Source organism: Haliotis cracherodii, unplaced genomic scaffold, assembly GCF_022045235.1.
Source record: "Haliotis cracherodii isolate W230 unplaced genomic scaffold, xgHalCrac1.p SCAF_17, whole genome shotgun sequence".
Classification (NCBI taxonomy): Eukaryota; Metazoa; Mollusca; class Gastropoda; order Lepetellida; family Haliotidae; genus Haliotis; species Haliotis cracherodii.
The window spans coordinates 15,814,942-15,840,183 of NW_027266272.1; the positions used below are offsets into that span (position 1 = coordinate 15,814,942).

At 45.3% G+C, this 25,242-nt stretch overlaps 2 protein-coding genes across 2 annotated transcripts in view; one reads left to right on the forward strand and one right to left on the reverse strand.

Annotated features, from left to right (window-relative positions):
• The window catches only part of LOC139464435 (uncharacterized), a 31,111-nt gene that overhangs the window by 1,094 nt on the left and 4,775 nt on the right, over nucleotides 1-25,242 (forward strand). The window contains exons 2-4 of the mRNA XM_071245968.1: nucleotides 7,004-7,118; nucleotides 9,407-9,553; nucleotides 12,314-12,508. Of these exons, the coding sequence (XP_071102069.1) occupies nucleotides 7,004-7,118; nucleotides 9,407-9,553; nucleotides 12,314-12,508 (457 nt within the window). The remainder of the gene's footprint in view (nucleotides 1-7,003; nucleotides 7,119-9,406; nucleotides 9,554-12,313; nucleotides 12,509-25,242) is intronic.
• LOC139465075 (uncharacterized) lies at nucleotides 2,989-6,295 on the reverse strand. The gene is made up of 4 exons (XM_071246772.1): nucleotides 6,280-6,295; nucleotides 5,448-5,625; nucleotides 4,814-4,944; nucleotides 2,989-4,220 (listed from the first exon to the last, which is right to left on the reverse strand). The coding sequence occupies exons 1-4, from the start codon at nucleotides 6,293-6,295 to the stop codon at nucleotides 2,989-2,991; spliced, it is 1,557 nt and encodes a 518-aa protein (XP_071102873.1).

Here is a 25,242-nt window from a genome sequence, read left to right on the forward strand (position 1 = left end):
AAGGCAGCTTTGAGGTCATCGTTGTCGTCATAGCGCTTTCCACGAAGGGGTGTTCTTTCAGTTTAGGAAACAGGTGGAAATCACTTGGTGCCAGGTCTGGCGAGTATGGAGGGTCAGGAAGCCCTTCGAACTCACATTGTCGCTCAGCAGCCTTTGCAAGTCGTGAGGTGTGAAAAGAGGCATTGTCATGAAGTTGTAGAAATCCATCAGTCAGCATTCTTCGCCGCTTTTCTTTGATAGAATCTCTCAGGCGATGAAGCAAATCAGTATAGTAGGCACCGGTTATCGTATTTGGATTTTCTAAGTAATCAACAAGGATTACACCCTTTTCATCCCAGAATACAGTGGACATAACTTTCTTCACTGATTTTGAAGACTTGAATCTCTTTGGTGCCGGAGAGGTGAAATGGTGCCATTTCATGGATTGACGTTTTGACTCGGGATCTTAGTGGTAGACCCATGTTTCATCACCTGTTACTAATCTCTTTTTGAATTTGACGAAATCCTCCAACATTAGCTCTAAATTTTCTCTGGCAATGTCAGGTCTTTTTTCCTTAACATCAAAATTTAGAAACTTTGGCGCCCAACAGGAAGATGTCTTATTCATCTGTAAATGTTCATGAATAATAGTTTCAATGGATCCATGGCTTAGACCTGTGTCTTCCTCAAGTTCAGCAATGACAATACATCTATCGGACATTATAAGTTTTTCTATCTTCTTGATTGAATCTTCATTGATGGAAGTTGAGGGACGTCCAGACCTAGGGTCACCATCAAGGCCTGTTCTCCCAGCCTTTAACAGAGCTGCCCAACGTTTAACAGTGGAATAGCTAGGGCACTTATCCCCATACATTTGTGACATGTGGTTATGGATTTCTTGGAGAGTACTTTTCTCTAAAGTAAGAAACTCGATGACTGCTCGGTACCCGTTCTTTTCCATTTCTGTCTCCATTTGGACTCCAATCACAAACGGCCTATACACACGGCCCCAACAGACCAAAATGCACTTGCAATGAACTTCTCAAACAAGAGACTGCATTAGTTAGTTCACTTCGTTATGGCTCAAAGTTAGTCAGGCTTAGAACTTTTTGACCAGCCCCCGTAAACAACGGCCACCATTACGCAAGGCTTAACTACGTGTAGCCAGGGAATCACAAGTCACATGTGCAGGCGTGGAACTACATGTAATAGGCGTTCAACTTTTCCAAGACTGACACAAAAAGTAGCAATTCAGTGTTAATATTATCAATTAATAATTATATCACAAAGACGTATTTTGAAACAGCTCAGCTTGTTAGTTATTTTAAAGTATATATATCATTGTGTATTTTAAAATTTTATAGATAATTTTGTTAAATTTGTATGTGTACGTGTATGTGCGTGTGCGAGCGTGTGTGCGTGCGTGCGTGCGTGTGTGTGCGTGTGTGTGCGTGTGTGTGTGTGTGTGTGTGTGTGTGTGTGAATGGTGTCCACATGTGATTTTCAAAAGATGTCGTTCGCACTGGATGGGGGGGCACGGGTGGCCCAGTCGTCTAAGGCGCCGCGATTCGCTGTGTAGAGTTGCGTCCCTTGGGCAGGCCAGAAACCTATGATTGTGGGTTCGAGGTTTGTCAGCACCATACCCGTGCTCGTGGGTTTCACAGAAGTGGTAAACGTCTGAGATCTGCTTCACTTCGGGCTTTCCTCCCACATTCAGCTGACACGCCGCGATATAACTGTAATAATGTTAAAAGCGGCGTTAAAACCTAACTCACTCACTCACTCACGCACTGGATGGCCATGTAACTGTAATATCTTCCTTGATCACGAAGTACACCATGGGATATAATATCATATTACCTATAATGGCAAGGAAATCAACATCGAAAGCAATTATTTTCTGTATTTCTCACCGAGTATGATTATTTTGCTTCTTTCTGATTGGCTAATACACCAATAGTTCCACGGTTTTCAATGTTTGTGAGGAGGCCCTTAGTAGTGTGGCGTCACAAACACGCATTTTCGCAAATAACATGACGTCATCCATTGTTCATGACGTCATTTCAACAGTGGATTGACTGAGTTGATCAATCGACAAACCACACCCCAAAGACAATTTTCAAAGACAATGGCCGATCCTCTTCAGAGTGTGAACCGATGTATCCACTAATGATCACAATGCCCACAGTTGCTACATTTTCTCAGAAAGACAGACTATGGGTAATACAAAAATAGCTACTCGCAACTCGTAATTACGGATTATATGTCCATCATGAAATAATGTTGACAGTCTTAATTACAAAATGAATTCACCCGAGACAGTTAGTCCGCAAGTCCTCATAAAGCCAGCAGGTAAGTCTGGAAGTACACACTCCGAGCTATATATAAGATGCAAATAGTTTTTTGTAGCGTCGCGTGTCAGAATGACATAGTAGTGCGGACGGGTGAGGCTATGGCGTTACACGTGATCCACCTGTCTCGCGCTGCAGCACGTGCAGGTCAAACACGTGACTCAAAACTTAACGGCCATGTTAAAGCTGGCACAAGGTGGATATTAATACTAGATTTTTGAGGTCCTTTGGTGACGCTGCAAGAGGTGCCATATGTCACCTTTCCACCAAGGCCCCTGTTTATGGAAGTCTGCATTTAATCCGTAGACAGAACCGATTGCAATCACGTGTTATTGTTCATGTGCCTGACAGGGTGTTTGAAGTCCATGTTATCGATAGTTGCAAGGGATGTAGCATGGATAATATCCAGTCATGCAAACGTTTGGGTTAGCATGGCCAGCAATGATGGCCTTCATTTATAATTTAACATTATCATGATTTTAATTTCATACAGGGATTGAAGCGGGATTAAAATGCCCAATTCACGACGATGTAAGACAGCGGGACAAGAAACTGTAGCATTTAAGTTATCTCATGACAAGATAAAAATTCCCTTACTCAAATGCTATCCATCCACACATGTATTTAGACCAGGTACATCGTTAACCCGTTCCTCTGATTATGTTTCAAGGTTTGTCAGCACCTTCTCTGTGTCACTCCCCTCTCTGTGTGTCTCTCTCCTCTCTCTGTCGCTTCCATCTCTGTGTGTCTCTCCCCTCTGTCTGTCTCTCCCTTTCTGTGTCTCCCCCCTCTGTCTGTCTCCCCCTCTCTGTGTCTCTCCACTCTGTCTGTCTCTCCCTTTCTGTGTCTCCCCCCTCTGTCTGTCTCTCCCTTTCTGTGTCTCCCCCCTCTGTCTGTCTCTCCCTTTCTGTGTCTCTCCCCTCTGTCTGTCTCTCCCTTTCTGTGTCTCCCCCCTCTGTCTGTCTCTCCCTTTCTGTGTCTCTCCCCTCTGTCTGTCTCTCCCTTTCTGTGTCTCCCCCCTCTGTCTGTCTCTCCCTTTCTGTGTCTCCCCCCTCTGTCTGTCTCTCCCTTTCTGTGTCTCTCCCCTCTGTCTGTCTCTCCCTTTCTGTGTCTCTCCCCTCTGTCTGTCTCTCCCTTTCTGTGTCCCCCCCTCTGTCTGTCCCTCCCTTTCTGTGTCTCTCCCCTCTGTCTGTCTCTCCCTTTCTGTGTCTCCCCCCTTTGTCTGTCTCTCCCTTTCTGTGTCTCCCCCCTCTGTCTGTCTCTCCCTTTCTGTGTCTCCCCCCTGTCTGTCTGTCCCTTTCTGTGTCTCTCCCCTCTGTCTGTCTCTCTCTTTCTGTGTCTCCTCCCTCTGTCTGTCTCTCCCTTTCTGTGTCTCCCCCCTCTGCCTGTCTCTCCCTTTCTGTGTCTCCCCCCTCTGTCTGTCTCTCCCTTTCTGTGTCTCCCCCCTCTGTCTGTCTCTCCCTTTCTGTGTCTCTACCCTCTGTCTGTCTCTCCCTTTCTGTGTCTCCCCCTCTGTCTGTCTCTCCCTTTCTGTGTCTCCCCCCTCTGTCTGTCTCTCCCTTTCTGTGTCTCTCCCCTCTGTCTGTCTCTCCCTTTCTGTGTCTCCCCCCTTTGTCTGTCTCTCCCTTTCTGTGTCTCCCGCCTCTGTCTGTCTCTCCCTTTCTGTGTCCCCCCCTGTCTGTCTCTCCCTTTCTGTGTCTCTCCCCTCTGTCTGTCTCTCTCTTTCTGTGTCTCCTCCCTCTGTCTGTCTCTCCCTTTCTGTGTCTCCCCCCTCTGCCTGTCTCTCCCTTTCTGTGTCTCCCCCCTCTGTCTGTCTCTCCCTTTCTGTGTCTCCCCCCTCTGTCTGTCTCTCCCTTTCTGTGTCTCTCCCCTCTGTCTGTCTCTCCCTTTCTGTGTCTCTCCCCTCTGTCTGTCTCTCCCTCTCTGTCTCTCCCCTCTATCTGTCTCTCCCTTTCTGTGTCTCTCCCCTCTGTCTGTCTCTCCCTTTCTGTGTCTCTCCCCTGTCTGTCTCTCCCTTTCTGTGTCTCCCCCCTCTGTTTCTTCACTCTCCGTGTCTCCCCTCCTCTCTGTGTCTCACTCCCTCTCCTCTCTCTGTATGTCTGTCCTCTCTGTGTGTCCCTCCCCCCTCTGTCTGTCTCCCACTGTCTGTGTCTCTCCCCTCACTGTGTCTCCCCCTCTCTGTGTCCCCCCTCTCTCTATGTATTTCCTCTGTCTCTCCCCCTCTCTGTGTTCCCCTCTCTCTGCGTCTCTCCTCTCTGTGTCTCTCCTCTGTGTCCCCTCCTCTCTGTGTATCTAACCTCTACTTGTCTCTCTACTCTCTATGTGTCTCTCCCCTTCTCTGTGTGTCTCTCCTCTGTGTCCCTCCTCTCTGTGTATCTAACCTCTCCTTGTCTCTCAACTCTCTATGTGTCTCTCCCCTTCTCTGTGTGTCTCTCCTCTGTGTCCCTCCTCTCTGTGTATTTAACCTCTCCTTGTCTCTCAACTCTCTATGTGTCTCTCCCCTCTCTGTCTGTCTCTCCTCTCTGTCTGTCTCTCCTCCTGTCTGTCTCTCCATTCTGTGTCTCCTCTTTCTGTTTCTCTCCACTGTCTCTCCCCTCTCTGTCTCTCGACCTCTCTGTGTCACTGCCTACATCTCCCCCCCCCTCCCTGTCTCTCCCCTATCTGTCTGTCTCTCCTCTCTGTCTGTCTCTCCTCCTGTCTGTCTGTCTCTCCATTCTGTGTCTCCTCTTTCTGTGTCTCCTCTTTATGTTTCTCTCCACTGTCTCTCCCCTCTCTGTCTCTCGACCTCTCTGTGTCACTGCCTACATCTCTCCCCCCCCTCCCTGTCTCTCCCCTCTCTGTCTGTCTCTCCTCTCTGTCTGTCTCTCCTCCTGTCTGTCTGTCTCTCCATTCTGTGTCTCCTCTTTCTGTTTCTCTCCACTGTCTCTCCCATCTCTGTCTCTCGACCTCTCTGTGTCACTGCCTACATCTCTCCCCCCTCCCTGTCTCTCCCCTCTCTGTCTGTCTCTCCTATCTGTCTGTCTGTCTCTCCATTCTGTGTCTCCTCTTTCTGTGTCTCCTCTTTCTGTATCTCTCCACTGTCTCTCCCCTCTCTGTCTCTCGACCTCTCTGTGTCACTGCCTACATCTCTCCCCCCCTCCCTGTCTCTCCCCTCTCTGTCTGTCTCTCCTCTCTGTCTGTCTCTCCTCCTGTCTGTCTGTCTCTCCATTCTGTGTCTCCTCTTTCTGTGTCTCCTCTTTCTTTTTCTCTCCACTGTCTCTCCCCTCTCTGTCTCTCGACCTCTCTGTGTCACTGCCTACATCTCCCCCCCCTCCCTCCCCTTACTCTCTGTCCCCATGATTCTCTCGTTCTCTCAACATACATGTACATGAGGTATTCTGTGTGTCATATTGTGATGCATTCATGAAACCCAGTGAATGACACCAGTCCTGACTTGTTTCGAGGACACTTGTTTTGAAGTCCAAAAGGAAATTATATATGAAACACCTCCCTCGTGTCCACTTAGAATATATCCATTTCCTTAGTATAGGTACTTTAATGCACGGAGTAGAGTGTCTTGCCTCTACCTAGCCACGCAGAGGCGACAATAACATACAATCTGTTCCCCGTTGACTCGTGTTTACTCCTACCACGCTTGCTATTCATGTCTTGGATACACATGTACTCACAAACAACCCACATAATAACCGCCAGGTGTCAGTAGACTGGAGCAGCATGGGGCGTGGAGGCGGTCGGGGTGAACAGGCTCGCTGACTTCATTGATGCATGTCATCGTATCCCAGTTGCGTAGATCTATGCTCATGATGTCAATCACTTGATTGCCTGGTCCAGACCGCCGTCACACAGCTGTTAAAATTTCTCAGTGCGGCGTTAACAAAAAAATCATAATTATAAAAAGAAATCTCCAATGTCCTTGAACCCCGATGACGGACGCAAACGCTAAGTGTACTGAGGTTCTGAGTCATATTGGCTCCCGGGACTCCTTCTCGTAACTGTGGGGAGAGAATTAAAATCTACCTGCAAAGGCCACGAAGGACGTTAATACGTGCACGTACCAAAACGCGTCCTCGCGCGCGTGTACTTAAAGCTGATCGGAGAGTACAAACTTAGTGAAGGGACATAAAATCAACCACACCACGCGACCACATGATCACGCCGCTCTCAGCAATATTCCAACTGTAATATGTCAGGCTGTATATAATCGAGATCTAGATTACGACACGACCCATACATATAAGGGAAACAACTAAGTATGTTTGAAATATGTATTTCAATGTAGCCGAACACATTTCCTGACCCATAACTCATTATTTTTCAGGGCATCCAGCGTTTCCACGATACGATAAAATGTTAAAATCTGAGAACTGAATGATTTTTTCTAGGATTTTCGGGTTCCCGTTATCGTATAGAAGACCCCCTCCCTTCTTAATGACAGAAAAGGAGTGCTGCATGTTATTTTTATGTATTTCATTTGTCAATGGTCGATTTGTCTGGCTCAGTGACTAGGTTGCCATCGTGTCATTGTATCCCGACTGCGTGGATCGTTGCTCAAACTCCACGTTCACACTCGATTATTTACAGGCCACCATCATACAGCTGGAATGTTGCTGCGTGAAACTACAAACTGTCAAATTAACAAAATACTTTAGTAATTATTTTTGCTTCTGTTGCAGGTGAACAAGGCCCAAATAAACAGCGACAGCGGCATTTCCATAGAAACCAAGGTGTTAGGCCCTCTTCGGGTGTGGCATCTCGTGTTCGCGATAGCGTCATTCCTGTTGACGATCAGTGAGTACAGGACTCGTCTTTCTAAACACCTGCATGGTCTAGTAAATAGAGCGTCGGTGGCGTCATACCAAATGTCGTGAAAAGGTGGTAATTGTTGTTACCCTGCCTGGCGTTTGGCATTCAGCTTTTAAAACAAGAACGGGTCGGCTCGGAGTCAGTGTACTGTGTCTGAGTGGAGTGTCCATGTTGAACTGCGGCATGGTATCTCAGTGAGCTTGCACTAGAAAACCGTACTAGTATACAAGCAGCCACACACGCACGCACGCACGCACGCACGCACGCACGTGAATAATTGAAATGTTCTTTAACTTGACGTTAAACCAAATTTCACCTCACCGTCTATCTAATGATGAGGGGGCGGTGGGGTAGCCTAGTGGTTAAAGCATTCGCTCTTCATGTTGAAGGCCCGGGTTCGATTCCCGATATGGGTACAATGTGTGAAGCCCATTTCTGGTGTCCACCGCCGTGATATTGCTGGAGTATTGCTAAAAGCGGCGTAAAACCATACTCACTCACTCACTCTAGGACCGCCTCCTAGGTCTAGTGGTAGATCATCCGCCCGGAGAGCGGAAGGTCCGGGGTTCGATCCCCGGCCGCGTCATACCAAAAGACGTTAAAAGATGGTACTTGTTGTTACCCTGTCTGGCGCTCGGCATTAAGGGGCTAAAACAAGGACTGGTCGGCTCGGAGTCAGTATACTGTGTCTGATTCGGGTATTCATGTTAAACTGCGGCATGGTATCTCAGTGGGCTAGCATTATAGATCGGCATCAGTCCGGACTAGTACAAGCAGCCACACACACACACACGCGTGGATGCACGTCGCTATATAAGTGCAATAATCTTGTACGCGACGTTAAACCCAATTTCACCTCACCTCACCACTCACTCTAATGATGAAAACGTTAGTGCTTTCGTTCGATGTAAGAACCTTGGACCACCCTGGTGAACCGCGCTGACGGTAGACCCCAAGTTAACTTTGATTGACAATTGTCAGCACGTGTCAACGGAATTACGTTATACATCGCTTGCCCTTACCTAATGCTTCTGGGGGTGCGACACTCTGGTTATAGTAGCACCCTCCAAGTGACGTCAACGCGATTGCTGGTTGATTAAATCTGATAAAATCTTTTTAAGGGATACATTTAACTAGGCATTGATCGTATTTATGTTTTCTGATGTGGGTCAGGGAAATGTCCAAGAGAAGATAACCATAAGCTGATGGTTCGTTGCCCATGGAAGATAAACCGTTCTTTACAGTATTTGTTCGGTCACTGCTCCAAGATATATATATTTTTCGTCCCAAAGAAAGAACCAAACAATTATCAGTTTCTGGACAGTGAAATAGATATTGGTGATAATATCAGTAAAATATTTCATACAATTCGATTAACTCCCTTTGTCCAAGTAGAACTTTCGGTGAGTAGTAACCTAAACGGGATAAACAGTTGTTTGTTGACGAAACCTTTTAGCATAAGGTCCATTTTGATATCTGCGAACATCAACAGCTAGCCTATAACCCTACTGCAGCTACACTTGGTCCATGTACAGGTCGGGTGAAGTAGTTTCATTGGCGCGAGAGACCCAGTCGTATATTATCGCCCTGCAGAGTTGTCTCCCTTAGGAATGCCAGAAACCTATGACTGTGGGTTTTGAATCCCAGCTTCACCCATGAGATGGGTTTTGCTCCGCTTTTAGCAATATTCCAGCAATATAAAGGTGGGGGACACCAGACATGGGCTTCACACATTGTACCCATGTGGAGAATAGAACCAGGGTCCTCGGCGTGACGAGCGAACGCTTTAACCACTAGGCTACCCCACCGCCCGACATACTGTTGAAAGCTGCGTTAGGACCTAACTCACCCTCTCTTGCTGGATGCTGCTTGTTTCGGACACCTTACATGCCATTCTGTGTCGGCTCCCATGTGTGGCTTGAGTAGATGCAGTATACTGATTCCGAGCCGACCATTCCTTGTTTTAGCCCTCTAAAGCCGAGCGCCAGGCAAGGTAACAAAAAGTACCATCTATAAACGTCTTTTGGTATGACGCGTACCTTCCGCTCTCCGGGCGGACGCTCAACCACTAGACCACAGAGGCCAGGCTGTATATCATGCTTGTAATGGAAGATTTTAGCTGAAGTTGTTTCATCAGAAATTCTATATTTCTAGCATACATCAAGGATTTTGAGTATTATCACACCCACTGCACACCACAACACAGAATACAGGTCTAGCTACCAGTTTGTTTGTGCCATGCGTCTGCACTGTGTGATATTTTGATATTTCAGCCACAGTCGTCTGCTGCTGTTGCGACTTCCGGATTCCCAGAACGAGGCAGGAAATTGAAGAAAGCTACAAGAAGAGAGTTGATAACTCCAACTACATCAAATACCTGGATCAGCTCCCACAGAATGTACTCAAGAATAGACCTAAAGGTAAACACACGTTTGTAAAGTCGATCTGAAGAAAGACTTTGAGGTTGTGTTTTCAGCAGGGACCGGCTATTATGCATTCCGGTGATGGAGGGGGCTAAGATTTTATTTTTTTTTTCTTCAGGAGGAATATTTTCATTTGCCCAACAAACAATATTTTTCAGACAAAAGTCATGTCCCGTGATTTATTTTTGGGAAACACCTGATGCTATTTTCAAAACAATCCCGTCCAACCCAGGATATGAAATGGTCGGCCCCTAAGTGATACAGAGACCACAATACTGTCAGGCTGATTGATAGCAGATACAGATACACGCTTCATTCGGAGGAAAGGCTTTCTTTTTAAGTCCTGAAAAAACAGGAAGTGAACATTCATTACAGCATTAATCAAATGACTCACAAAACCACCCCTCTTTTCCAAAGATGTGTCCACGTTTGCTTCCTTCCTCAGAATATTACAACACGTGGAGTGTTTGATTGAGTTTAATTGCATTGGCAGGCTCTTGGTCTCTCTTATTTTGTCTGTAATCTGGATGTTGTAGTCTGTTGTCTGTTTCAGTTTTAGAGGCAGATTTTGTTGTACATTAATTCCAAGTCTTTGAAAGGCATTAGTATTAATTCCAAGTCTTTGAAAGGCATTTGCATTAATTCCAAGTCTTTGAAAGGCACTTAGAAGTGGGGGTAGAAAAGGTCTTCAGCAACCCATGCTTGCCGTAAAAGGCGACTATGCTTGTCGTAAAAGGCGACTAACGGGATCGGGTGGTCAGGCTCGCTGACCTGGTTGATGCATGTCATTGGTCCCAATTGAGTGGATCGATGCGCATGATGTAAATCACTGGATTGTCTGGTCCAGACTCGATTATTTACAGACCGCCGTCATATAGCTGGAATATTGCTGAGTGCGGCGTTAAACAACAAACCAACCAACCATTTAGAAGTGATACACACAAGGAAGAGAATTTATGGATTGTTTTTATTATGAGGAACACAACGTTACGGAGTACATACGGAGTTCATCAGTTGTGTTCCTCATAAAGAAGTTGACATCTATAAATTGGGTGCTCTTTGTATTCAGTAATCATACTCTATTAACTATAATTGAGAAATACAAGAATGGATAAAGATGTTTGAAGTAAACGCTATGTCCCCTTTTACGCCTATTTACATAAATCTAAAGCTACTTGACCATTGAACAGCACCCGAATGCTTTAGGTCTAAAGTGACACGTGACCTACATACGTCACTATTGACGAATACTAAACCAATTTCATTACTGGGGTTGACCCGTGAAGGTACGGGGTAGAATAGGTCTTCAGTAACCCATGCTTGTCGGAGACCCGTGAAGGTCCGGGGTAGAATAGGTCTTCAGTAACCCATGCTTGTCGGAGACCCTTGAAGGTCCGGGTTAGAATAGGTCTTCAGTAACCCATGCTTGTCGGAGACCCGTGAAGGTCCGGGGTAGAATAGGTCTTCAGTAACCCATGCTTGTCGGAGACCCGTGAAGGTCCGGGGTAGAATAGGTCTTCAGTAACCCATGCTTGCCGTGAAAGGCGACCATGCTTGTCGAAAGAGGCAAGTAATCGGGTGGTCAGGCTCGCAGACCTTTTTTATGCATTTCATCGCATCACATGGGTCGATGTTCATGATATCGATCACTGGATTGTCTGGTACAGACTCCATTATTTACAGACTGCCGTCATTTAGCTTGAATATTGCTGAGTGTGGCGTTAAACAACAAACAAACAAACAAACAAAAAGCATTGGTGGGCCTGTTGATGTGGGAGGAAAGCCTCAGGTGGCTGGTGTCCCCCGTCGTGATATTGCTGGAATATTGCTAAAAGCGGCGTAACACCACACTCACTCACTCACTCTTGTTCTGCGCACGCCTAGTCTGGAATGTTGCAGCCTGTGTCTTCTAGTGCTGCCGTTTCCATGTTTTTGGCAGCGTGCTCTCAGATTTATGATGGTGTTACTCAGTTGCATCGATTCCTTGTGTATTTTAGACGTATGCCATTTTTTGTGGCAGTATGTCAGTTTTCATTGGTAGGCCTGATCAAGTAGACACGGGGTGATATAGCTGAAGTAGTGTTCATAGAGGAGTTATACCATCCAAACACTATCTTCCTCTGACAGCCTTTAGTGGATAGTGTATAGATTGTGGATAGTCTGCCCGGAGAGCAGAATGACATGGTATCTCAGTGGGCTAGCAATATAAAAACCGCTCGCAGAGAGACATACACAATTCACGTCGCACTTTAAACCCCATTTTACCCCACCTTACTTTCTCTTAAGATTCCCATAAGGCCCCAATAAGATTAATATCTTCTCACTGGAAGGAGTGATTGAGTGAGTTAAATTTTACATCGCATCGGCAATATTTCAGCCATATAGCGATGGAACCTAGATATTAGATTTAAGAAATCTGTCGACAAAGGACAGTAGAATAGTAAGGTATATCACAGTATTTTTAATAAAACAAACCAGATCAAAATTTAAAAGAAATCATATAGTTATACATAGATTTATCTATAGTCTTTTCAATTCAAACAAGGCTATAAACCACCTATAACCAAAGTTAGACAACGTTACTGGAGATCATGGGAACTTACAGTACCTATGCTTCCTGCATGATTCCCCAGCAGGATTTATGCCATCACTTTGGCTGAGTGGAAGGATGGGGGGTCTTGCTGAGGTATATATCTGAAGGGGATGTCCACCAACATCTTCCACATCAACCCCACCAACATGTTATGTCTGTTGCAGGTCGGGGCAATAGAAATAATTCAGAAGACGAAACACCCCCCGAAAGGCCGAAGAGGACATCGCGAGTCGCAGATTCATCCCAGAACGTTGGTATCAAGACAAAACTTACTAAGGGGGGACAACTCGCCGTGGCTACACCGCTTGCACTTCACCCCGGAAGTGTCATGGAAGCCATGTCGAAAATGAGAAGGAACGGTGAGTTATTAAACTCTCGGTGATCCCGCGTACTGACGTCAGGTTGATGGTATTTGTAGTTTAACGTCAGCACGTTACGAGATCAGAAATAAAGGTAGCCATCGACCACTCATTCCAAGAGCTGCTTAATCTCTACACATGGTTTACATTATCGTGCTAATTTTAGAAAGACTCGGTTCTTCTCATCATCATAACATGTTCCGACACTGGTAACATGTGCAGAAAGGGAGCTCTACTGTGTCACGTGTTACTGTAGGTCTTCCATCCGTTGGGTATCGCTCGATGAAGTCCTTTAATAAGGGGACACCATAATAAGATCTCTGACATAGTCTCGCAGGTTCATAGGGTGTGCAGTAACCGAAGGGCTGCAAACCTCATATTCTGCTATGAGATCATCAGAGAGTCAATGTTCATCGTATGTGTTAAGTATAGATCAGAAGCCATAATTACGTTTCCCACTTAAAAGACTCTATTCTCAGTGATCTGACGCCCATGTCTGCTTAGATCTAGCATTGACATGTGTGAGACTAAGGCATTGTCTTTTTGGTGCCACATGGTCACAAATCAGGTGGCTTTAAACCTTGGTCGCGGAGTGTAGTTGCATGGGTCCGCCTGTGTTTATAGAGCTTCGGCCATGTGGTGTATCCTTTTTTTTCATAACTTTGTTCTAAATATGCCTCTGTTCAACCAGCAGTGAATGGGACTGTTAACTTTCTAGCCTCTCACGGGCAGCTTGGGTTCTATACTCCCCAGGGAGCTGAAATTGCACATTGAGTGCACACCGATCCATTGACCGGGGTAATAATAATGAAGCGTCTTCGTGTATGGAATCTGGCGCAATATAAACAGACTTCTTCTGCTAAATTGATGTACGACATAAATTGACATCAGCCTACGTTATGTTTGAGAGACTTGAATCAATTTTGCTGGGCCTGCCAATTAGCCGAGTTTAGTCCCCCTTTAAGGGGTTTAGTCTAATCCTCACAGAACAGATCCAGGATTTCGGAAAAAACCTGTCTGCTAAGTAAACAAAAAACACATGCCATTTTAGGGTTTGGATACGTCAGTACCACAAAGTTAGATGTCTAATTCCAGAATTTCAGTTGAGCTGAATGAAGTTGTTGAATGGAACACATTGAAATTGTTTGAGCAAGGTATAAAAGCGTCTCATGAAACTTATAGCTACTATACAGTCCCCTCTCCATGTTGGTTCCAGCAAAGACGTATATATTTTATTCTTTTTGGGTCTGACCGCCTCCGTGGTCTAGTGGTAGAGCGTCCGCCCGGAGAGCGGAAGGTCCGGGATTCGATTCCCGGCCGCGTCATATCAAAGACGTTGAAAGATGGTACTTGTTGTTACCCTGTCTGGTGCTCGGCATTTAGGGGCTAAAACAAGGACTGGTCGGCTCGGAGTCAGTATACTGTGTCTGAGTGGGATATTCATGTTAAACTGCGGCATGGTATCTCAGTGAGGTAGCACTATAAATCGGCATCTGTCCGGACTAGTACAAGCAGCCACACAACACACACACGTACATGCACGTCGCTATATAAGTGCAATAATCTTGGACGCGACGTTAAACCCCATTTCACATCACATCACCTCACCTTTTGGGGTCTCGGTTCCAAACCTAGATCACCATCCTGTTATCTGTTATCTGTTATCACCTTGCCGCGCTTGTTGATATCAACAAAGTGATAAACACGCATTACTTTGAGTTTTCAGTCAAGTGTAATCAGATCCATCGTGACCAGTGAAGATCCGGAGTAGAATTGGTCTTCAGCAACCAATGTTTGCCGTAAAAGGCAACTGTGCTTGTAAGAGGCGACTAACGGGATCGGGTGGTCAGGTTTGCTGACTTGGTTGATGCATATCACCGTATCTTCAATTGCGTGGATCGGTGCTACTGACGTCAATCAGTGGATTGTCTGGTCAAGAATCGATTATTTACAGACGCTTTCATATAGCGTGAATACTGCTGAGCGCGGCGTTAAGTAACAAACAAGCAAACAAACAAATCAATCGTGGAATAACTGAGATATTGTTCAAAGCACCATTAAACCCGACTTCCATACAGTATTTTAAAGCCCAAGTAGTTATTTCAGCATTCCAGAACCCGGCCCAAAATACATGATGAGTTTGAATTATCTCAGACTGATATAAATTTATTTGCATATATTCACAAAATATACTATACATATCCTTTACTCCTATTGAGGCAAGACACATTACGATCAACCCTTTTGAAATATGTAAACATGATATTTTAATAATTACGATATTTGACAAGGTAAACGTCACACCGGAAAGTCAATTCTACACGTATGCACGCACGAGGGCCGATAAAAACTAAAATTACACGAAATCGCAGAATTTCACTAGAAACTTCTCAGCCCTTCAAGGTTAGTTCATCTGATTGAAAATTCATTGATTGGCATTTTCGGGAAACGTTGAACGCCTTTCGTATTTCCACCATCAGTCCTTTATTAAATATTTGCATTCTTCATCTGTAATGCTACAGTGTCCAAATATTCTCTTCGACCTCTAAAACAGTGCTTCCGACATATCTTCCTGGCCGTCACATCGTGTCACATCAGCCCGCCAATGAAGACCCGTCTCCAACGACCTCACCGGCGCGTGGGTGGGTGACATTGTCCCTATCACGTGAAAATAAATCTTGAGCTTCATTTAATCTTCCACTTAATCGGATCCTAATTACTAAGCCGAAGGGTTGATTGATCCGGTGGGACTAGCCACGTTTGGTCGTCAGCTCATCCTGTCTCTCAACACACAATCTGCAAGTGCTGCTAATCATAGCCCGAAACTGCAGGCCTGCATCACAACTGTCGGCTCTCCTGTACATGCAGACCCTCGTTAATCCGGAGTGAGTGAGTATGGTTTTACGCCGCTTTTAGCAATATTCGGGGGCACGGGTGGCCCAGTCGTCTAAGGCGCCGAGATTCGCTGTGCAGAGTTGCGTCCCTTGGGCTCGCCAGAAACCTATGATTGTGGGTTCGAATCCCGGTTCGCCCCTATTATGTTTCTAGGTTTGTCAGCACCATACCGCTGCTCGTGGGTTTCACCGAAGTGGTAAACGTCTGACACCTGCATCACTTCGGGCTTTCCTCCCACATTAAGCTGACACGCCGCGATATAACTGGAATACTGTTAAAAGCAGCGATAAGCCCAACTCACTCACTCACTCACTTTAGCAATATTCCAGCAATGTCACTGTAGGGGACACCGGTAAATGGGCTTCACACATTGTATCCATTTGGGGTATCGAATCCGGGTCTTCGGCATGACGAGCCAACGCTTTAACCACTAGGCTACCCCACCGACCCCGTTAATCCGGACGTTCTTTTTCTATTTTGAAATGAATCATTTGGGTGATTATATTATCATTCCTTTCCTTGCAATAGATATAGAACGGGGTTTTGTGAGGTAGGTGATTTCTTTCTGCAGAGTTTCGTCCCTTGGTAGAACCAGAAACCTAAGATCGGCTATAACTGTTGTCATGGGATTTACCATAGTGTTTAGCGTCGAGTGTGGTTTGTGGTTTCCTCCCACAACAGGCTGGAACTAAACTCACTCACTCACCACACACCCACCCACCCACTCACTCACTCACTCACTCACTCAGATTTTCCCAAACACCACTTTGTCTTGTAAATTAAGGCACAGCCAACGTATTTCAGACTGCCATCACATATTGCTGAGACAACAACCAAACGTCATGCTGGATGGCCAGTTCAAAAGAAGCGCAGTTCGCTAACCACTCTAAATGGTGATCCCAATAGAAGCGTCACTCGTTGTCTTTGTCAAAGCGGTAACCGTCTGAGACCTGCATCCTTTCGGACGTTCCACCAGCATCAAGCTGACACGCCGTGATAAAATTGAACTACTGTTTAAGCGGCATCGAAACACTCACCTACATAATACAGAACGGCCTGCCCCTGTTGTGTCTCTCTAAGCAGTGTTGGTTCATGGAACTAGGCGTCACACTTCGCTGTACAGAGTTACGTCCCTTTACCGTGCCAGAAGCCTGCGCTGGTTGGTTTGAATCCTGGTTCCCCGATCACGTTACTGTTTTTCATCAAAGTGGGAAACGTTTACTGCCTGCACCACTTCGAGCTTTCCTCCCACATCAAGCTGACACGTCGCGATATAACTGGAATACTATTCAAACTGGCGTTAAACCAAACTCACTCACTCACTCCTTATGTCTCCGCCTTGGCAGGAATATTGTTGAAAACCGCTGTCAAACTCAACACACTCTCTTAAGGGAAAAGTAAGGGAAAGAACAAACAAAAACAAACGATCGTGATCTATCATTTTGACGACTTTTGACGATAAATGTTTGACAAGGTTGTGTTAGTGTAACCGAAATCAATGCTGCTACGCCTGTAGAGTTTGTACCCTGTGAATTCTCTGAGTCATAACGCCCCCGACAACAATCTCCTTTGTCCCTGACAAACCATTTAGCACTGTTTCATCCTTTGAACCTTTTTACGGACAATGTATAAAGAAATGGCATCAAAGAAATTCAAATCGAATCTCATTCTAAATTAGATTTTCGAGTGTAACGATCGATTTGTGAAGCCAGTGCACAAAACATTGCAGCTAGCACTGTCGTGCTTCCCATTGATGTAGACGAACTGACAGTAGCTTTAACACTAAGATCATTTGTTAATATGGACCCCTAGGACCCACTCAGCGTCTCTACTGTCAAAACTCCCACTGTCTAATGCTGGAAACCCGTGAGTAACAAGTGACCCAAATACATAACAAATTGACTGCGCACACGTTCCGCAAAGCGATTTTGTCGCTACGACTGTCGTAAGCCTATGGTTTGGGAGTTAAGCGCTGAGAAAGCTTTGTCGAACGGGGCCAAGTTAAACAACTTTTGTTTTGTTTGTTTGTTGTTTGACCCCGCGCTCAGCAATAGTCCAGCTATACGACGGCAGTCTGTAAATAATCGAGTCTGGACCAGACATCATGAGCATCGATCCAAGTCAGCGAGCCTGACCACCCGGTCCCGTTAGTCGCCTTTTACGACAAGTATAGTCACCTTTTACGGCAAGCATGGGTTGCTGAAGACCTATTCTACCCCGGATCTTCACTGGTCCAGTGTCATAACTATCGGCACAGCTTCTTCACTGAATGTATCGCTAAAAAAAACCTAGTTATTCTAAAAAAATATAATGACTGTTTAAACACAAAGCCCCCAGCCAAACGTATTTAATTCATGTGTGTCGCTAATATATCTCATTGTGAAACAAGTGTGTGGCGGTATGATCTAGATGAGGTGAGGTGAAATGGGGTTTAACATCGCGTCCAAGATTATTGCCCTTATATAGCGACGTGCTTGCACGTGTGTGTGGCTGCTTGTACCAGTCCGGACGGATGCCGATTTTATAGTGCTAGCCCACTGAGATACCAAGCCTCAGTCAACATGAATTTCCAACTCAGACACAGTAAACTGACTCCTAGCCGATCAGTCTTTGTTTTGGCCCCTTAATGCCGAGTGCCAGGCAGGGTAACAAAAGGTACCTTTTAAAACGTTTTTTGGTGACGCGGCCGGGGATCAAACCTTGGACCTTCCGCTCTACCGCTGCATGTACGACTGGGACCACTGCTGGTTCGCGCAGCGACCTTAGTGCTTTTACACTTTCAAAGTGCTTTCACAGAAGTCAAGCGGTTCGCTGTCGACCTCCAGTTCGCCTGCTCAAGAACCAGTTCCAGGATCCCGTTCTACAAAGCGACCTTAGAACTACCACTTTCCTAAAGCCTATGTTAAAGTGTGGAAGTTACGATCATCTTAGAGCGGAAATCTTCGTGGCACGGCGCGCTAGGCTCTGTGAGAAATGCTGTCTTAGCATTCAGTTTCGTGATTGGGGGTCGTGTTTGAGGCCTTCTTTGTCGGTCTACTCCCCTCTCAGCCGCGATTATCTGGTTTCTCTCGCGCCTCTAGTTGTTGTGGACAGACTGATGTGTCTCGGATAGAATCAGATTTGTTCCACTCGTGAGCAGCTTGTTGAGGATTGCCACACCGACATACCTTCGTACGTAAATTGGTATTTCTGGAACCGATTTTTGCTTGCAAATATTTTGTTTACCACAGCTTTGATTGGACGCCACTGATTGTTACGCACCTCTCATACAGTCAACACATGGCATGGTAGTACACAATGGTGGAAACTTTTTAAGTCAGTAAATGAGTTAATGAAACGTTGCATTTAAATAACATTGCATAATTGTTAATTTATCTTTTTACGATTATGAGTTATTTAAAAAAAGAAAAATAGAATCTTCTCTCCTGTAATAGAGGGGACCCGTGGAAGATCCGAGGTAGAATAAGTCGTTAACAACCCATGCTTGCTGAAAAAGGTGACTATGCTTGTCATAAGTGGCGACTAACGGGATCGGGTGGTCAGGCTCGCTGACTTGGTTGATGCATGTCATCGATCCCAATTGCGTGGATCGATGCTCATGATGTCAATCACTGGATTGTCTGGTCCAGACACGATTATTTACAGACCGCCGTCACATAGTTGGAATATTGCTGAGTGCGGCGTTAAACAACAATAAAACAACCAAACACAAATAAACACACAAACAAACAAACAAACAAACAAACAAACACATGTAATAGAGGGCTGGGGGTATCTTCCCGATGCAAGAGAGTTAACTGACTTTAAAAGTCCAGTTTCCACCCTTGCCGAACTAGGCTGGAATTTACTGGGCTCGATCGTAGCGCCACCAGTGGCTATTACCAATTTTGTCCCTTCTAAGCCTCTCCTATGGACCAATCAGATTCCACCTCTCGTATCATTTGCGTTTGCTTCACACAAAATGGTGGCGCCCGATCAGGACGATCTGATCGATAATCAAGATATATATTGTGATAAAACGGGTCTTACATCGCGAAATGCATCAAATCACTTGAGCACCTTTATTAAAAACATGAAAAGATTTTGAAAATATCGACTGACAATGAGTTGGCGCTGCACATGTTTTGCAAATCCTGCAATCGACCGTAATCTGCACGACAGTTAACGAACCGGATTTCGATTTCGGTGCGCGATTTTGATTGGACTATGCATAGACTCGTTAGTCCAGCCAAAATGTAACTCAATAATTACAGCCTAGTTCGGCAAGGGTGGAAACTGGACTTTTATAGTCAGTTAATTCTCTTGCCTCGGGAAGATGGTCTGGGAGAGGAGACCAGTAGTTTATGTGTTGCTCGACACGCGGAAGGCCCGGGTTTTCGTTCCCGACAAGAGACCAATGTGTGGAGTCTACACTTGATGTTGGGCACGAATGGTCCAGACGTCAGTGGCTCTTTAATTAGCTGTTCAATTTTGCGTTTCTTTGGCGTGCCAGAAACTTTGATCATTGGTGTGAATCGTGGTTCATTCCGATTATGTTTCTAGGTTTGTCAGCACCATACCCGTGCTAGTCGGTTTCACCTAAATGGTAAACGTCCGAGACCTGCATCACTTCGGGCTTTGCTCCTACATTCAAATGACATGCTGGGATAAACCCAACTCACTCACTCACTTTTGATGTCTCCGCCAGGCCAGGAATATTGCTTAAAACGGCCGTCAGACTTCACTCACTTAATAATGAGATAGTAAAGTCAAAACACCCAATAACAAACGATTTATCATTTTGTCATTTATCGTTTAAAGAAACAGTAGAACTTTGTTGTTTTATTTAATCCCGATGAAAGTACAAGATTTAACGACGTAAACATTAATACGCTCTCAGGTCTCCCAAATCTTAATCCCATACTCTTAATGATGAAGATGTCCCTGTTTTCATTGGCAGAGAAGTGATCACATGACATATCATATCATATCATATGGACATATCATAGAAATTAATACTGACCTCATCCAAGGTCCGCTGTTTTCCATTTAGACTTGAATTACTAAAAATAGCAGGACAAAATCAGGACTATGTATATCGGTCCATAAAAACAGGTATCGACCTCCTGAAAGTCTATAAGTGCATAATATTAGATATCAAGTAGGCTTATATACGCTTAGAAACATCGAATACATTTCATCTGTTGATCCGAAATCGGAAATTTGCTGTCAACGTTGATATTGACTTCAATGTGGAGTGGCCATGTTTGACAGTAAGGCCCCACAGGAAAAACAGCACTAAATTAGCATCTATTGCGATGTCAAATAAGACGTATTGTCTTCCAGTTGTTGAACTGAAGCGACGCATCCACCTTTAAGGGTCTTCTATCTCCTTGGAAACAGATTGCGTGTGGCTGTGTGTGCATGCGTGCGTGCGTGCGTGCGTGCGTGCGTGTCTGTGTCTCTATGTGTGAAATTCACTTTTTTGGCAAAGTATGAATTAAACTTATGTCATAACTTTCAGATACACGACTAAGAGTCCTACATAAACTGAAAGGGTATATCTAATCTGATTGAAATAGATCTGTTCCTACCATACGATACCCCCACTCCATGGTACATGTTGTGTATCGAACTAAATAAACAAACAAATAAATAACCGAATTGTGTAATAATTCAGCAAAGTTAGATTACAAAGTCATTTGAAACCTTTTGCTTAGACGCAGGAGAAACGCCTCCTGGTTAAACAGCGTAATAGATGAGGTTTATCGAAGAGCAACTGAATAGCAACCATAGGGGGTACTTTAGAAATAGCGGCGAGGCATTAAACATGTGGCCCCGCTTGACGCTGAGGGGATCACGTTACGGGCACCTGTCGGCAGTGGCTGATATAAACGAGCGCCCCTCTTCCTATTATCTGTGCTAATCATTGGTCCTGCTGCTTCCACACTGCAGCGAGGTGATTACAAGGCGGCAGATGTAAAACGCGGGTTGTGTGGGGACCTTCAAACACACAGCTAGGATAGGCCACATTAGGAACAGATCAGTTGGCTTTCTGGGGATTAAAAATACTCATTAGATCGTGTTTGTTGGACATGCTGGATGTGTTGTGAGAAAAAAGAAATTAATTTATGCGGCTCCTACTTTTAGAGCAAAATAACAATGTCTTGAAGCATCCATAGTCCTGTCTTGAAGTACCCTCAGTCTAGTCTTGAGGCACCCCCAATCATGTCTTGATGAATCCTCAGACTTGTCTTGAATCCCCCAGCCTTGTCTTGAAGCACATCAGTCTTGTCTTGAAGCGTCCCCAGTCTTATCTTGAAGCACCCCCAGTCGTGTCTTGAAGCCCCCCAAGTCTAGTCTTGAAGCACCCCGTCTAGTCCTGAAGCACGCTCTGTTTCGTCTTGAAGAATCTCAGTCGTGTCTTGTACCCCCAGCCTTGTTTTGAATCATCCCAGCCTTGTTTTGAAACACTCCGTCCAGTCTTGAAGCTCCACCAGTCTTGTCTTGAAGTACCCCGTCAAGTCTTGAAGAACCCCGTCTAATCTTGAAGAACCACGTATAGTCTTGAAGCAACCCCGTTCAGTCTTGAAGCAACCCCATCCAGTCTTGAAGAACCCCGTCCTGTCTTGAAGCAGCCCCGTCCAGTCTTGAAGCAACCCTATCCAGTCTTGAAGAACCCCGTCCAGTCTTGAAGAACCCCATCCAGTCTTGAAGCAACCCCATCCAGTCTTGAAGCAACCCCATCCAGTCTTGAAGAACCCCATCCAGTCTTGAAGAACCCCGTCCAGTCTTAAGAACCCCGTCAAGTATTGAAGAACCCCGTTCAGCCTTGAAGAACCCCGTCCAGTCTTAAGAACCCCGTCAAGTATTGAAGAACCCCGTTCAGCCTTGAAGAACCCCGTCCATTTTTCAAGAACCCCGTCCAGTCTTGAAGCAACCCCAGTCTTGTCTTGAAGAACCCCGTCAAGTATTGAAGAACCCCGTCCAGTCTTGAAGCAACCCCAGTCTTGTCTTGAAGAACCCCGTCAAGTATTGAAGAACCCCGTTCAGCCTTGAAGAACCCCATCCATTTTTCAAGAACCCCGTCCAGTCTTGAAGCAACCCCAGTCTTGTCTTGAAGAACCCCGTCAAGTATTGAAGAACCCCGTCCAGTCTTGAAGCAACCCCAGTCTTGTCTTGAAGAACCCCGTCAAGTATTGAAGAACCCCGTCCAGCCTTGAAGAACCCCGTCCATTTTTCAAGAACCCCGTCCAGTCTTGAAGCAACCCCAGTCTTGTCTTGAAGAACCCCGTCCAGCCTTGAAGAACCCCGTCCAGTCTTAAGAACCCCGTCCAGTCTTGAAGCAACCCCAGTCTTGTCTTGAAGAACCCCGTCAAGTATTGAAGAAACCCGTTCAGCCTTGAAGAACCCCGTCCATTTTTCAAGAACCCCGTCCAGTCTTGAAGAACCCCCAGTCTTGTCTTGAGGCATTGCGTTTAGAAACACACCCAGATAATAAATTGCCGGCCTGGAAAGTTGTTATTTGTTTCTCATAATGTACGTTTTGAATGATTTGCATGCTAAATTCGGCTCCGCAGTTTTAGAGTTATTTTCCTTTCCGGTGTTGTATTTGTTCCACTCAATCTCATAACGTGACCTGTAATGGGGTGTCCTCAGATCTTTGTGTAGCGGCAGCGGGAACTAAGATCTGTTTTAATTGGATTATTGTTGCTCCCGGCTCACCTCAATCGCCCTATTCACATCGGCCAATATTGAGATATTGATTTATCTGTTTCACGTTACACGATTTGGAGGCACTCGTGACGTTTCTCGATATTAAAAAGTACGCCTTATTTCCGTAAATCACGACGGCCTCTTTTGTCGAGCGGAAGGTCCGAGTTTCGATCCCCGGCCGCGTGAGACCAAAAGACGTTAAGAGATGGTACTTCTTGTTACCCTGTCTGGCGCTCGGCATTAAGGGGCTACAACAAGAACAGGTCGTCGCGGAGTCAGCATACTGTGTCTGAGTGGGGTATTCATGTTAAACTGCGGCATGGAATCTCAGTGGGTTAGCACTATAAATCGACATCAGTCCAGTACGAGCATGCCTTTTCCCATAAAACTATTATTGGATCGGACACAGGTTAACTTACATGGTCGTCTTAAATATACACATTGTTTCAGTGGATAATCATTGCATTATTTCAGAATCAGAGGGCAAGATAAGCATCACAGTTGAAAATAGTGCACCAAAATGGCAATATACTCACTGATAAAATCATGTTTAATCCAATATTACTCATTTAGTAATGGTTTTACTCCTACTACTACTACTCCCCCCCCCCCTCCTCCTACTACTACTACTACTAATGTTCACGATGTCAGTCACTGGATTGTCTGACCCAGACTCGATTATTTACAGACCGCCGTCATTTAGCTTGAATATTGCTGAGTGTGGCGTTAAACAACAAACAAACACGAACTTTTGTGTCCGAGTGCGCTGTTAACGTGTAAGGTGTCAGAAACGACGGGCGCATCCCTCCCCTCTCTGGATCCGCCAGTGCACTTTATTGCTTGTCATAACGCAAAATAGCGCTGCTCATGATATCACGGGGTTGTCTGATGAAGACGCCATTACCAGGCCCCGGGATGTAGCGGGACTATTACTGACCTCGGCGTTAAACAAAGAAACAAAGAAACAAAAAATATATAGTATTCTAAACCGGGTCCCACATACAACTAAATCTGCTTCTTCTTGTATGGACAAATAACCTCATTTTTTGAGACGACCGTATCAATTTCCATCAAATTGTTCGAAAACGGATGCAAACAAAAGCGCTGGTTATTTTCGCCACGACATAAATTGCTAAGAGTATTTCGATGCCCGGTGACCGAACGCCAGTCTAAATAGAGCTAGATACCTCCGTCAATATACCGGACAATCAAAGCCGGAATGTACACCGACGCATTTTATATATCTCGTTTTACGACGCCAAACATGCCACGTTTAAGACCGAGACGCTATTGCACACGTCACAGTAGAGATTCATCTGCAAGTGCTGTCGAGACAGGTTGTACTCTGGTTCTCCAACCTAGCTCATTTGATGAATAATTACACCCCCGCCGTTAACCTATTTCAAGTTACAGTTTTAACCCTTAGAGCGCGTTCAGTCAGGGCAGCTTTATTACAGCGATGCCACACAGTGGCAAATATTCTGGGAAACCATTAATCCGGAAACGTCTCGTGAGGTTATTTTGGTCCTTTTATTACGGTCTATGGTGGGTTGATTTAATTTTGCTATTAACAACGGAGCGTGAAAAGCCATGTTGAACTCGACTCGAAGTTTGTAGCTGGAAAACTTAATATCAGGACAGAATCGTATATACGGAAATTAACATCGCTCAATACGTCTTACTGCTCCTTCAGTTGACGAAGCTGACGACGCGCGGTGATCTTATAACGTAAGGGAATGGATGCTATGCGCCCCAAACTGTGTGAAACTGAAGTGCCAAGGAACATTGAAGCACGTGTAGCACGTGTAGCACCTGTGGTGTCACCTTGTGGTGTCCGAAATATGCCTCTGTTCACCCAGCTGTGAGTGGGTACCCGGTAGGATCAGATGGTAATGTGACCGTTAACCTTATATCGCCTGACAGGCAGCTTGGGTTGTATACTCCCCACGGAGCAGAAAATGAAAATAAATCGAGTGCACACTGTTTCTTTGACCGGGGATATAATAATGTAGCGCCACGAGCATTCACTAGCTGAAGAGTGAGTGAGTGAGTGAGTTGGGTTTAAAGCCGCTTTTAACATTATTCCAGTTATATCACGGCGTTTCAGCTTAATGTGGGAGGAAAGCCCGAAGTGATGCAGGTCT